Below are 13,895 nucleotides of genomic sequence, written 5' to 3'. Positions count from 1 at the left end.
TTCCGGCCATGAAAGCCTTCAACAATAAATAACTACTTCATTTGCTCCAAATTGAGTTCAAAGTGTAAAGTAATTAACTCAACAAAATGGAGAAATCCAGTCCTTCCTGGTAAGCCCAGACATTTCCAACCTGCCTGTTCTTCCTCATAAATAACATTTACCATCTTGACCAGACTCTGATGTTACTTGGCCTTGTATTGTCAAAGGCTTTCATGGCTGGAATCACTGGGTTTGTTGTAAGTTTTTTGGGCTGTATGGCCATGTTCCAGAACATGGCCATGTTCCAGAACATGGCCATACAGCCCAAAAAACTTGCAACAACCCAGTTACTTGGCCTTATTTATTCTGGTTTTCATCTGTGAAATGTTGGCGAGTACATCTCAAAGGGCATACTCACGAAGTTGCTTAATAGGTATTTGGATATAATCTGTTTTGAAGATGATTTCTTTATTGTGTCAGAAGCGAATTGAGGATACAGTTATAATGTATTTCAAAACACAAACAAACATGTGTTTCACAACATGTTATAATGTATTTCAAAACACAAACAGAATTAGAAACTTGGCATTATACTAGATTTTCTTTGACCAGAAGCTGGCCACTTGGAGTGTCTCTGGTGTCACTGAGAAGGTCCTCCATTGTGCATGTGGCAGGACTCAGGTTGCATTGTAGTAAGTGGTCTATGGTTTGCTCTTCTCCACACTCAAATGTCATGGACTCCACCTTGTAGCCCCATTTCCTAAGATTGGCTCTGCATCTCGTGATGCCAGAGCACAGTCTCTTCAACGCCTTCCAAGTGGCTCAATCTTCTGTGTGCCCAGGGGGGAGCTTCTAATCTGGAATCAGCTATGAATTGATGTTCTGGGTTTTAGTCTGCCACTTTTGGACTCTCGCTTGCTGAGGTGTCCCTGCAAGTATCTCTGTGGATCTTAGGAAGTTGAGTTGCTGTACGTTTTTTGAGCTGTATGGCCATTTTCCAGAAGCATTCTTTCCTGACATTTCACCTGCCATAGATGCAGGTGAAACATCAGGAGTGAATGCCTCTGGAGCATGGCCGTACAGCCCAAAAAACTTACAGCAATCCAGTGATTCCGGCCATGAAAGCCTTTGACAATATATTGAACATCTTAGGAAGCTGTTTCTTGATTTAAGGTGTTGGCATACTGGCTGATATCTGGACAGAGGATGGGCCAGAGATGTCAGTGACTTGGTCTTTCATTACAGGCTTTGAAGATGATGTGCCTTTATAATTCCTGATTGAGCCATGGGTTCTACTATTTACACATTTTTCATAAAAAGGTATCCAATGCCCTCTGGTGCAAGATGTTTTCTCGCTTGCCTTCAATACAGTGGGTCTTAGTTTGAAAGAGTTAAAGATAAAGAAATAAAGTTTAACTTCAATGTATTGTCGATGGTTTTCATGGCTGGAATCACTGGGTTGTTGTAGGTTTTTTGGGCTATATGGCCATGTTCTAGAAGCATTTTCTCCTGAGGTTTCACCTGCATCTATCGTAAGCATCCTCAAAGGTTGTGAGGTCTCACAACCTCTGAGGATGCTTGCCACAGATGCAGACGAAACGTCAGGAGAGAATGCTTCTGGAACATGGTCATATAGCCCGAAAAACCTACAACAACCCAAAATTTAACTACACCTTAGTGACATATGTAGTGTATATTGTGCTGTGCTTGCAGAGTGATTTCTTAGACAAATCATAACAGTTGCATCTAGTTGACAGCAACAGAAACAGAGTTGTGCATGTCCCTGCTGTGCACATAATGCTTTAAAATATGCAAGGTGAATATGCATTGGCTGTATGCACTGCCCTTTCACAATGGAATGTCAGTCATGCAACTTGCCTACTAATTTAAGTATGTTACACTGTGTTAACTATATTCAGTATAGGGCTTGCATATCGTAACTTAGACAGCTATTATTTATTAGGATCTTATGTAGGATATTGGACTTTGTGCCTAGAATTTACACAATTTCGCAACAGTGGAGAATTGAAATCATATGGAACAAAGCAAACAGATGTAAAAGGAAGAGACGCAGAAGATTATTTAATTAGTGACTGTAAAATCAATAGAAAAAGTAAACAAAACAACTTGGAAATAGCAGAGGAAAGGGCTGTTCAGGAAAATGTCTTTTACTCCTTCTTAGTTTAACTGGGAAAAGTTATTTGGGGGATTACTGGAATCCATTATGAAGCATGGCCACTTTTTGTATAGTCGCAAAAAGTAACATCTCTATGCTATCCTTTTTCTTCTAGGACTAAGTCCAAATTTCAGCTGTAATAATTACACCTGCATATATTGCAGCAGTTAATCTTTGCACCAGGAAGACAACTCTGTGATTGATAAAGGAAGGCAGATACTAGCCTTGTGCTTTCAGGGTAAAACTTGCCCCGTTTTATGTCCTGGCTTTTGTTGGGGGGGGGGGGGGGGAGGGATCAATTTTTTGAAGCCCCCCAAAATCAGGAGGAAATCAGGTCCTCAAACTTTTTAAACAGAGGGTCAGGTCACAGTCCCGCAAACTGTTGGAGGGCCAGATTATAATTTGAAAAAAAGAAGAAGAATGAATTCATATGTTATTTGTAATGCAAAAAACACTTTAAAAAACAATAATTAAAATCAAGAACAATTTTAACAAATATAAACTTATTAGTATTTCAATGGGAAGTGTGGGCCTGCTTCTGGCTGATGAGATAGGATTGTTGTTGTTGTTGTTGTTGTTGTTGTGTGCTTTCAAGTCGTTTCAGACTTATGTTGACCCTGAGCAAGGGCCAGGTAAATGACCTTGGAGGGCCGTATCCGAGCCTTAGTTTGAAGACTCCTGCTATGAAGTATATATAGTAGATTCCTATTTGTATTGAATAGCCCCCTGGTGGTGCAGAGGGTTCAACCACTGAGCTGTTGAACTTGCTGACTGAAAGGTCGTTGGTTCGAATCTGGGGAGTGTGGTGAGCTCCTGCTGTTAGCCCCAGCTTCTGCCAACCTAACAGTTTGAAAACATGCAAAAGGGAGTAGAGCAATAGGTACTGCTCCCGCAGGAAGGTAACATCACTCCATGCAGTCATGCTGGCCACATGACCTTGGAGGTGTCTATGGACAATGCTGGCTCTTGGGCTTAGAAATTGAAATGAGCACCATCCTGGACATGACGAGACTTAATGTCAGGGGAAACCTTTACCTTTACTTTAAACCTAATTTTGGCTGTTTGGAAGTAAATCTATAGGACTCCAGAATTGTGAAATCCATTGGACATCTAAATTTATTTTATTTATTAATTACGGCATTTGTATGCTGCCCTTCTCACCCCGAAGGGGACTCAGAGCGGCTTACAAGATATATTTTCATACAATATATTATATTATTAGATTAGTACAATATCAGTATGATATATTACTATATTGCACTATACCATTATATTGTAATATTATTAGTAATATTACATGCAATGTAATATATAATTATAATTATAATATTGTAGTATTATTACTAGTATTATATCATATTACATTATAATATTATAAATATTATATGTATACAATATTATATTATTAGTATATAATATTACTAAAGAGTACATTGATTAAAAGCATATGGGTTTCCAGACTATTTATGGAACAGACTGGATACATCTCCAAGCCATAGTACAACAAGATCAAGCCAACAGCAACAGTTGTGCAAATGGGCATCCCCCTTTCCTCAAATGGGGAAAGAAAAAGAAGTGGGGAAAAGTGGAATGAGCTTTCAAAGCAGATAATTTGAATTTCTGGATTCTCCTCCATGAAGGATGAATTGAAGTATACATATCTTCCTTCTCTCATGTTCATGATGACTTTATTAGTGGGGTGCTTTATTACAGAGCCGCAACATCTGTCTGTGCAAAATCAATGAACATAAAATCTCCCTTAATTAGAATAGATGGCAGAGGTTGCCTACCCATTCAGCTCTGAAAAGAGTTGGCAGAGAAAGCATGAAAATCTTTCAAACATTTTTATTACATTTTAAAAGAAATGCTTACAAAATCCCAGTCACTTTGGAGTCAAATTTGTGAAAGGCAAAACAATACAGAGCAATGTAGATCTACATTTGGCATCGTAGAATTTTGTCATCCTGGGTGATCAGCCATAGAATATTCGCATCATACGTCAAATGCTTGGCACGGGCATTGATGTTGTTGACTTTAGTCCATCTGGTACCTGAAGCTTTGCTGTCTGTGATCCCATCCCTAAAATAATAGACAGAGAAGTGAAAATAAGAATGATTTCATGGGCAGTTGACATTTATTTTTTCATAGACTACTGCAAGATGCTCTACGTGGGATTGCCTTTGAAGACTGTTTGGAAGCTTCAAGTAGCCCAATGGGCGGCAGTCAGGTTTCTAACTGGAGTGACACACAAGGAGCATTCAACCCTCTGCTGAGCCAGCTCCACTGGTTACCAGTCTGCTACCGAGCACAATTCAAAGTGCTGACTTCAGCCTATAAATCCCTAAATGGTTCCGGTCCAGCTTATCTATCCGAACATATCTCTTTCTATGATCCACCTCAGAGGCTAAGATGGTCGGGGGAGACCTTGCTCTCGGTCCTAACCTTCTCACAAGCGTGACTGGTGGGAACAAGAGACAGGGCCTTCTCAGGTCCAGCTTACCTATCTGAACGTATTTCTGTTTATGAGCCAGATAGAGCATTAAGATTGGCAGAGGAGGTCCTGATCTTGGTTCTGTCACCCTCACAGGCATGACGAGAGATGGGGCCTTCTCGATGGTGGCCCCTCAGTTGTGGAACTCCCTTCCTAGCGAGATCAGATTGGCCCCCTCCCTTTTGACATTTAGGAAACTACTTGAAACGTGGCTTTCTAAAGATGCATTCAGGGAGTAAGATGAAGTAGTCAGGATATCCTGGGATTGATGCAGTGGTGAATGTCTTATACTTTATGTTTGTTTATGTTTGATGTTTTATAGTTTATTGGTTTTAATCTACTGTTATATGTTATTTTAGTTATGTACTGCATTTTATATTGTGAGGCATTGAATTTTGCCATTTGCTTTGTTGTGAACCCAAGGGCAGTGGTTCTCAACCTTCCTATTGCTTTTTGTGTGTGTGTGTCAGGGGCAACTTGAGAAACTGCAAGTTGCTTCTGGTGTGACAGAATTGGCCGCCTGAAAGGACATCACCCAGGGGATGCCCGGATGTTTTGATGTTTTACTATCCTTGTGGGAGGCTTCTCTCATGTCTCTACATGGGGAGCTGTGTGTGTGTCAGGAGAGACTTGACATGTTTTGATTTTTGTTTCTGAGGTTTTGTGTGTGTGTCAGGAGCGACTTGAGAAATTGTAAGTCGCTTCTGGTGTGAGAGAATTGGCCGTCTGCAAGTACGTTGCCAAGGGGACGTCTGGATGTTTTGATGTTTTACCATACTTGTAGGAGGCTTCTCTCATGTCCCCACATGGGAAGTTGGAGCTGATAGAGGAAGCTCATCCATGCTCTCCCCGGATTTGAACCTGCAATCTGTCAGTCTTCAGTCCTGCCGGCACAAGGGTTTAACCCACTGTGATCCCTTAATACAGTTCCTCATGTTGTGGTGACCCCCACCCATTAAATTATTTCCACTGCTACTTCCTAACAGTAATTTTGCTACTGTTATGGATCATAATGCAAATACCTGATATGCAGGATGTATTTTCATTCACTGGACCAAATTTGGCACAAATACTCGATACGCCCAAATCTAAATACTGGTGAGGTTTGTTTTGTTTTGTTTTTGTTTTTTTGGGGGGGAGGGGAAGCGATCTTGTAATTTGGGAGTTGAAATTGAATGATGGAATTGAACCAAACTTGGCACACATAACTCCCATGACCAACAGAAAATACTGGAAGGGTTTGTTGGGCATTGCCCTTGAGTTTTGGAATTGTAGTTCACCTACATCTAGGGAGCACTATGGACTCGAACAATGATGGATCTGCACCAAACTGTTATGAATTGTAATGTAAATAGCTGATATGCAAAATGTATTATGATTCACTGGACTAAATTTGGCATAAACACCTGATACGCCCAGATTTGAATACTGGTGGGGTTGGGGGAGATTGATTTTGTCCTTTGGAAGTTGACTTTTGTCCTTTGCAGTCGATGGGATTTATAGTCGACCTACAATCAAAGAGTATTCTGAACTCCACCAAAAATGGAATTGAACCAAACTTGGCACACAGAACTACCATGACCAACAGAAAATACTGGAAGGGTTTGGTGGGCATTGACCTTGGTTTTGGAGTTGTAGTTCACCTCCATCCAGAGAGCACTGTGGACTCAAACAATGATGGATCTGGACCAAACTTGCCACAGATACTCAATATGTGAACACTGGTGGAGTTTGGGGAAAATAGACCTTAACATTTGGGAGTTGTAGTTGCTGGGATTTATAGTTCACTTACAATCAAAGAGCCCCTTGAACCCTACCAATGATATAATTGGGCTAAACTTCCCACACAGAATCTCCATGACCAACAGAAAATACTGTGTTTTTGATGGTCCTTGGTGACCCCTCTGAGAAATGCTCCACTAGGGGTTGGGAAAAGCAATAAATAAATAAACAAATAAACAAACAAACAAATAAATAAATGCCTTGCTGCACATCCTAAATCAAAAGGCTTGAAAACAAGATGGACATTTTTTCAGATGTGATTTACAAAAACGCCCCTATTCTACCTATGGTAAGTAAATGCCAGTTTTCATAACTTGCTCACCAAGAGAATTCAAAGGATTTCCCTGCCTTTTTTCATTTTGCCTATGTGGACTTGACTAGTATGTGGACAGAGTCAAAATTCATCTCCTGGTCTTTATACATCAAATGCAGGCAGAATAAAATGTAACTCGACTCACATACAATTGTATTCACAGATTCCTATAACAGAGTTCCGCCTGATGAGATCGTAAATCAAAATAACTCCCTTAGTTCTTTTAAGAGTCCAACATGTCTACTTTTTTTTCTATTTTCACTTTCTTTGCAAACATCATCTAGGCCAGTGGTTCTCAACCTGTGAGTCTCCTGATATTTTGGGCAACTTCCAGAAATCCTAACAGCTGGTAAACTGGTTGGGATTTCTGGGAGTTGTAGGCCAAAACACCTGGGGACTCACAGGTTGAGAACCACTGATCTAGGCAAATACAGTATGGTTTTTCCCACAAGTGATATATTCCAGTTGCTCTCACCTGTAGAAGACGTCCCCTCCTTTCTTCATTCCATAGACCTTTCCATCACTTCCAACATCAATCATGGAGAATGTATTAGGAACGTATTCCCAGCGGGTTCCCTGGCATCTCTGTGGCTCGATGCCAGTACGAAAATAGACACTGCCTGCAGTGTTCACACCCCAGCAGCCTTGCAAACCACAGCTCAAGGATTTCATAGTTCCACTCATAACAGTCCAGGTTACTGAGGAGGTAGGCTTCATTGCAAGGAACTCAGAACTTGAAAGACACATGGGATGATTGCCTGACTTAACACCAGCCACGAAGAGATTTCCGCCTGCATTGATCTGTTCAAAGGATTCTGAGAAAGAAGTATGGATAGAATCGGATTGGAATAAATAAATAAAATTACCGGTACTTCTGGAGAGAGATACAAAGCATTCTTACCCTTTTGCTAAATAAATACAGGGACAATGGTTCATTTTGTGCTCTCTCTCTCTTTCACACACACACACACACACAAGGTTGAACATCTACTTGTAGTTTCCCTCAGAAACATAGGAAGATGCCATATCATATTCCAAGTACAACAACACTGGCAGTTCATTGAACTTCTTTTCCACCACACCTCTAAAAAAGGCTATAGTAGAAATGACTCTGGCTACTTGAACAGTGGTTCTAGATTCATCAAAGCCCTGTTTGAGTATTACGTATCATGTGGGAATTATTATGCAAATTATCTCCAGCTCATCCCGTTTGGGTATCAGCCAGCACGTCAACGACTTAAATCTAGAAATAGTTTTCTAAGATCTACAGAGACACTCGCTGGAACACCTCAGCAAGCCAGAGCCCAAAAGTGGCAGGCTCAAACCCAGAACTTCAACCAATGGCTGATACCAGATGAGAGACTCCCTCCTGGGCATACAGAGGACTGGGCGACTTGGAAGGCGCTGAACAGACTGCGCTCTGGCACCACGAGATGCAGAGCCAACCTTCAGAAATGGGGCTACAAAGTGGAATCCTTGACATGCGAGTGTGGAGGAGAGCAAACCACTGACCACCTGCTGCAATGCAACCTGAGCCCTGACACATGTACAATGGAGGACCTTCTTGCAGCAACACCAGAGGCACTCCAAGTGGCCAGATACTGGTCAAAGGACTACCAAACTCACAAATTGTGTATTCTGTCTGTTTGTTTGCTTTGTTCTGTTAGAAATGTAATATAATTTGACTGGTTGTGCTGACACGACAAATAAAATAAATAAATAAAATTATGCAAATATGAGAATGCCTTGACCCAAGATGCATATCAAAGTACCTGATACTTTTTCCAAATTGCTTCCTAGAAGACGATAGATGTGCTTGTCATAATCAACCATCCATATGCCACTAATGCCAACGGACACATGCTGCATCCCTCCTGCCAAATAAAGCCAGTCTTCTCCATTCAGCATAAATACATTGCCAGTAGGCTCCAGGCCAACCACAAGGCCATTGCCGGCATCAATCTGTTTTAGAAGCCCAGGATTAGGGATTTCTGTGCAGAGTTGAGCTGCAAACAATAGAACACAACAATTACCAAACAGTTTTTATATAGGAAAAGAGCATGGCCAAAATTTGGCATTTCAATGGCAGAGCATAAAGTCAATTTACCTTCTAATGACCAGTTGAAACAAGGCACAGTAAATGTGATATATTTAGGTGAGGAAGATCATCTATATAAATAAAAATGTAATGTTTGTTTGTGGGATTAAGGTAACTCAAAACCTACTGGACGAATTGTCACCAAATTTGGACACAAAACACCTATCAGGTCAATGCATGTCCTTCACTCAAAAAATTGATTTTATCATTTCGGAGCTGTAGTTGCTGGGATTTATAGTTCGACTACAATCAAAGAGCATTCTGAACCCCACCAACAATGGAATTGAACCAAACTTGGCACACAGTTCTCCCATGACCAACAGAAAATACTGAAAGAGTTTGGTGGGCAGTGACCTTTGCTTTTGGAGTTATAGTTCACCTACATCCAGAGATCACTGTGGACTCAAACAATGATGGATCTGGGCCAAACTCTACATGAATACTCAATATGCCCAAATTTGAACACTGGTGGGGTTTGAGGGAAATAGAATCTTGACATTTGGGAGTTGTAGTAGCTGGGATTTATAGTTCACGTATAAACACAGAGCATTCTGAACCCCACCAATGATAGAATTGGGCCAAACCTCCCACACAGAACCCCCATGTGGGCCACAGCAACGCGTGGCAGGGGACGGCTAGTATGCTATAAAAATAAATCTCTTTCAACAATTGAAGGAACAACTCTACACTTATCTTGGTTGATCTTCAGTCTTCCACTTTATTTATTTATTTTCATGTCAGGAGTGACTTGAGAAACTGCAAGTAGTTTCTGGTGTGCGATAATTAGCCATCTGCAAGGATGTTGCCCAGGGGACCCCCGTATGTTTTACGGGTGTTTTACTAGTGTCTATGGGAGGTTTCTCTCATGTCCCCACATGGGAAGCTGGAGCTGACAGACAGGAACTCACCCCACCTTCCAGATTCAAACCACCAACCTTTTGTTCAGCAGTTTAACCCATTGCGCCACCAGGAGTTCCATTTTATGAACAGTATTACCCCGTTAAACTATTTAATTCCAGTTTATGAATGGTATTACCCCATGAAACTATTTTGTTATAGGGAGAGCCTCCATGTAAAATTTTGCCAGTCATAGTTTTATGTCCACTCAAATAAGCAGTCCTTTCAAGCTCTGTTTAAAGTTCATCATTGCCACCTTTTTCTTTCTGAACTTCTAGTGATTGAAAGGAACAGTTGAAGGCGTAGAAAGATGAAGCAACTTAGTATTAATACTTTGCTTGAAAGTCATCCTAACAATCTCTGCAAATATGATTAAAGGTAAAGGTAAAAGTTTTCCCCTTGACATTTAAGTCTAGTCGTGTTCAACTCTTGGGGGTGATGCTCATCTACATTTCTAAGCCAGCATTGTCCATAGACACCCCCAAAGTCATGTGGCTGGCATGACTGCATGGAGCGCCATTACCTTCCCGCCGAGGTGGTACCTATTGATCTATTCACATTTGCATGTTTTTGAACTGCTAGGTTGGTAGATGCTGGGGCTAACAGCGGGAGCTCACCCCATCTCTCTGAATCGAACAGCTGACCTTTTTAGCAAATTCTGCAGCTTAGCAGTTTGTTTATTTATTTACTATACTTGTATACCGCCTTTCTCAGCCTTATCGACGACTCAAGGGGGTTTACAACAAGTCAGTACACATAACAACAAAATACAAATTAAACATTGAAACAGTATAAAACCACAATAGAAGCAATAAAAACAATGAAAAAAACCAACATTATCATCACTGCACATTATCATCATTATCATCACTGCACCACTGCGGCCCCAACAAAGATGATTAGGGAGGGCAATTGAACTCATAGGTCAGAAAACCCATACACACTCACAGCAGTTTCCGATGAGTATCATGAGATTTTGAGTTTTAATATTTTGGCAGTGTTAAACTGACTTTGCCCTGCTTTAGGCAAAGTTGGGAGAGATGAGGCAATCTGGACAGTTGGACTAGATGTAAGCTGGCCCAGTCTCCCGTCTAAAGGGACAGCATTGCCATTACATAGTGCCTGCCCATGTTTCTGCCGCTGCTGTTGCATCCAGGTTACTCACCATTTAGGAGCAATAAATCAGCCAAAAGAAATAGAATCCTCCTCACCGCCATGTCTGCAAATTGAAAAATAAAGGACATATGAAGATTTTCCACACTTTTGTTTGTTTCCAGATACATTACAAGCCTGGAGAGCTGTTGACAATCATTCTATTGAGAGATGAATGTGACTTCGTGTACAATCTTTCTCAAACAATGTGTGCATGCCTTCAAGTCACCCATTAATAATTTCAGGTTAGGATGCAAAATCCAAGAATTGATATATTTTATTAGAGCCAAGAATGGATTTTGCCTGGGTCAGCCGGAGTATTAGAGTTGCAGATGACCCAGGAGTCAGCAGCAGCAGCTGTCTCCCAGCTGTTTCTTCTGAACCCTCTGCAAAGCTGCATATATCACATGATCTGTCTCTGGACCCCTAAACTTAGCTCCCCAAATCCCTTTCCACTACTTGTGCTAACTAGGACTAGGAACAAAGATGTGCAGTGCCATAGGACCATGGAAGTTGCCATAATGTGGGGACCAAGTAACAGAACAATTTGTCCTATGTGTTGTCGAAGGCTTTCATGGTCGGAATCACTCAGGTGAAACTTCAGGAGAGAGTGCTTCTAGAACATGGCCAATTGGCCATATAGCCCAAAAAAGCTACAACAACCCACAATTTGTCCTGTTATGAGACAAAACTGTTCTGCCAGTTCATGAGTTTCTCAGGAGCGAGAAAGTCACTTTTTTTCTCTCTTGAAAGGGAGAGGTTTTGCTGCCATTTTCCTACGATGTCTATGTGCCAAAGTAGAATTTGTACTGTATTACAACCAGGTTTCTTTAGAACAGCTCAGCAATATCTAGAAGGCCCAATGTTCCCTATGTTTGCATTAGATCAGTGTTTCTCAACTTGAGGGGTCGGGGCCCCTGGGCGGGGGGGGGGGGGGGGGTTGCGAGGGGGGGTTCAGTGGGGTCGCCAAAGATGTTCAGAAAACACATATTTCTGATGCTTAGTAACCCTTTTGTCAGAGAAGGCTGACAATCTCTCTGCCTGCCCTTATCTTCCTTTTTGGTGTTGGTGCACTGCAACTCCCAGAATTCAAAAACAGCCCACCACCAACCCCTCTAGTATTTAATGTTGGTAGTGTGCCAAATTTGGTGTAGATCTATTGTGAGCTGGGTTCAGAGTGCTTTTTGATAGTAGGTGAACTATGAATCCCAGCAACTACAACTCCCAAATGTCAAGGACTACTTTCCTCAAACTCAGACCATGTTTGCATTTGGGCATATTAAGCATCTGTGCCAAGTTTGGCCCAGATCCATCATTATTTGAATCCACAGTGCTCTCTGGACGGAGGTGAACTACAACTCCAAAACTCAAGGTCAATACCCACCAAACCCTCCCAGTATTTTCTGTTGGTTATGAGAATTCTGTGTTCCAAGTTTGTTCAATTCCATCGTTGGTGGAGTTCAGAATGCTCTTTGATTGTAGGTGAACTATAAAGTCCAGCAACTACAACTCCCAAATAACAAGCTCAAACCCCACCCCACTAGTATTCAAATTTGGGCATACTGGATATTTGTGCCAAACTTGGTCCAGTGAATGAAAATACATCCTGCATATCAGATATTTACATTACGATTCATAACAGTAGCAAAATTACAGTTATGAAGTAGTAACAAAAATAATGTTATGGTTGGGGGGTCACCACAACATGAGGAACTGTATTAAGGGGTCCCAGCATTAGGAAGATTGGAAACAACTTGTGTTAGATTTACAAACAAAACATTTAAATAACTACTACCAGTAGGACAGGAGGGCTTCAGAAAGCAAACAAGGTCAGAAGGGGGTCATGGTCATAGAAAGCTTGCGAAACCTAACTTGCAGACCCCTTAGGTCAGTGGTTCTCAACCTGTGGTCCCCAGATGTTTTTGGCCTTCAACTCCCAGAAATCCTAACAGCTGGTAAACTGGCTGGGATTTCTGGGAGTTGTAGGCCAAAAACATCTGGGGATCCCAGGTTGAGAACCCTAGCTATTGATTGGGAAGACTGGTAAATAGGAGGGCTCCTTGTCTACAAAGGCCCTGCAGACAGCTGGATCAGGAGAAACTGAGAAGATAACAGAGTTACAATTGGAAAGGGGGAGTAGAATCATAGAATCATAGAGTTGAAGAGACCTCATGGGCCATGCAGTCCAACCCCCTGCCAAGAAGCAGGACAATCGCATTCAAAGCACCCCCAACAGATGGCCATTCAGCCTCTGTTTAAAAGCCTCCATAGAAGGAGCCTCCACCACACTTTGGGGCAGAGTTCCACTGCTGAACAGCTCTCTACTCTTACCTTCAGCTCTTTTGTAGTCCTGTCTTGTACTGAGAAAGTGAACAAAAAACACCTTTCCTCTCCCTTGTCTCCAAGCTGTCTTGTCTATTTTATAGAAGAATATAATTGACCCCTGTTTCCAAAGAATTTACAAAGAAGTGTACATAGTCCCAAAGGTTGGGTTTACTGGCAGGACAAACAGAAGACCCATATGACCTTATTTATGAAGTAAGAGAACCACGAGGGATATGAGCTTAATTCCCTCCCCCCCCCCCCCCCCAATAAAAGTCAGTGGTTTTGGCGTGAGGACGAGATGGCCTTGGAGAGATCCCAGTTGCATTTCCGTTTAAGCCAGGAAATGACAATATTTATTTGTCTCCCAAATTCCAAAGAACCCTGGAAAGCAGCCAGCCTGATAGCAAGAGCAGCCCAATTTAGGGCTTTTCAAACAAGTGTTACTGAGGCAGTTTCCAGAGAATTAAAATATTGTGCCCTGACCCATCTGCTATCTGTCTCCTATGCTGTGATCAGTGTCATGCTATGTTTTCTGACTAATTTTAATCCTCACAGCAGCACTCTGATGTTGGTTAGGTTATCTGGAATAATAATGTCTAGGCCAGAGTTTCTCAGCTTTCCTAATGCTGCGAGCCCTTAATACAGTTCCTCATGTTGTGGTGACCCCCAACCATATAATTAT

At 41.6% G+C, this 13,895-nt stretch overlaps 1 protein-coding gene across 1 annotated transcript; it reads right to left on the bottom strand.

Moving 5' to 3' along the window:
* Nucleotides 1-3,984: 3,984 nt before the first annotated feature.
* LOC137094735 (fish-egg lectin-like) lies at nt 3,985-13,386 on the bottom strand. Its single transcript, XM_067460673.1, has 5 exons — nt 13,220-13,386; nt 10,902-10,955; nt 8,514-8,747; nt 7,217-7,556; nt 3,985-4,234 (listed from the first exon to the last, which is right to left on the bottom strand). The coding sequence occupies exons 2-5, from the start codon at nt 10,951-10,953 to the stop codon at nt 4,090-4,092; spliced, it is 771 nt and encodes a 256-aa protein (XP_067316774.1). The 5' UTR covers nt 10,954-10,955; nt 13,220-13,386; the 3' UTR covers nt 3,985-4,089.
* Between the last annotated feature and the right edge of the window lie 509 nt (nt 13,387-13,895).

Source organism: Anolis sagrei, chromosome X (genome assembly GCF_037176765.1).
Source record: "Anolis sagrei isolate rAnoSag1 chromosome X, rAnoSag1.mat, whole genome shotgun sequence".
NCBI lineage: Eukaryota > Metazoa > Chordata > Lepidosauria > Squamata > Dactyloidae > Anolis > Anolis sagrei.
The sequence above is the reverse complement of the archived record's forward strand: the minus strand, read 5'-3'. Positions and strand labels throughout refer to the sequence as shown.

Excerpts from the sequence above, each read along its gene's own strand:
- LOC137094735 (XM_067460673.1), bottom strand. The coding sequence starts at position 10,953 with ATGGCGGTGAGGAGGATTCTATTTCTTTTGGCTGATTTATTGCTCCTA. Across the intron at positions 7,557-8,513 it reads CAATTTGGAAAAAGTATCAG|AATCCTTTGAACAGATCAAT; the intron begins GTACTTTGATAT and ends CTTCTTTCTCAG. Across the intron at positions 4,235-7,216 it reads GGAGGGGACGTCTTCTACAG|GGATGGGATCACAGACAGCA; the intron begins GTGAGAGCAACT and ends CTATTATTTTAG.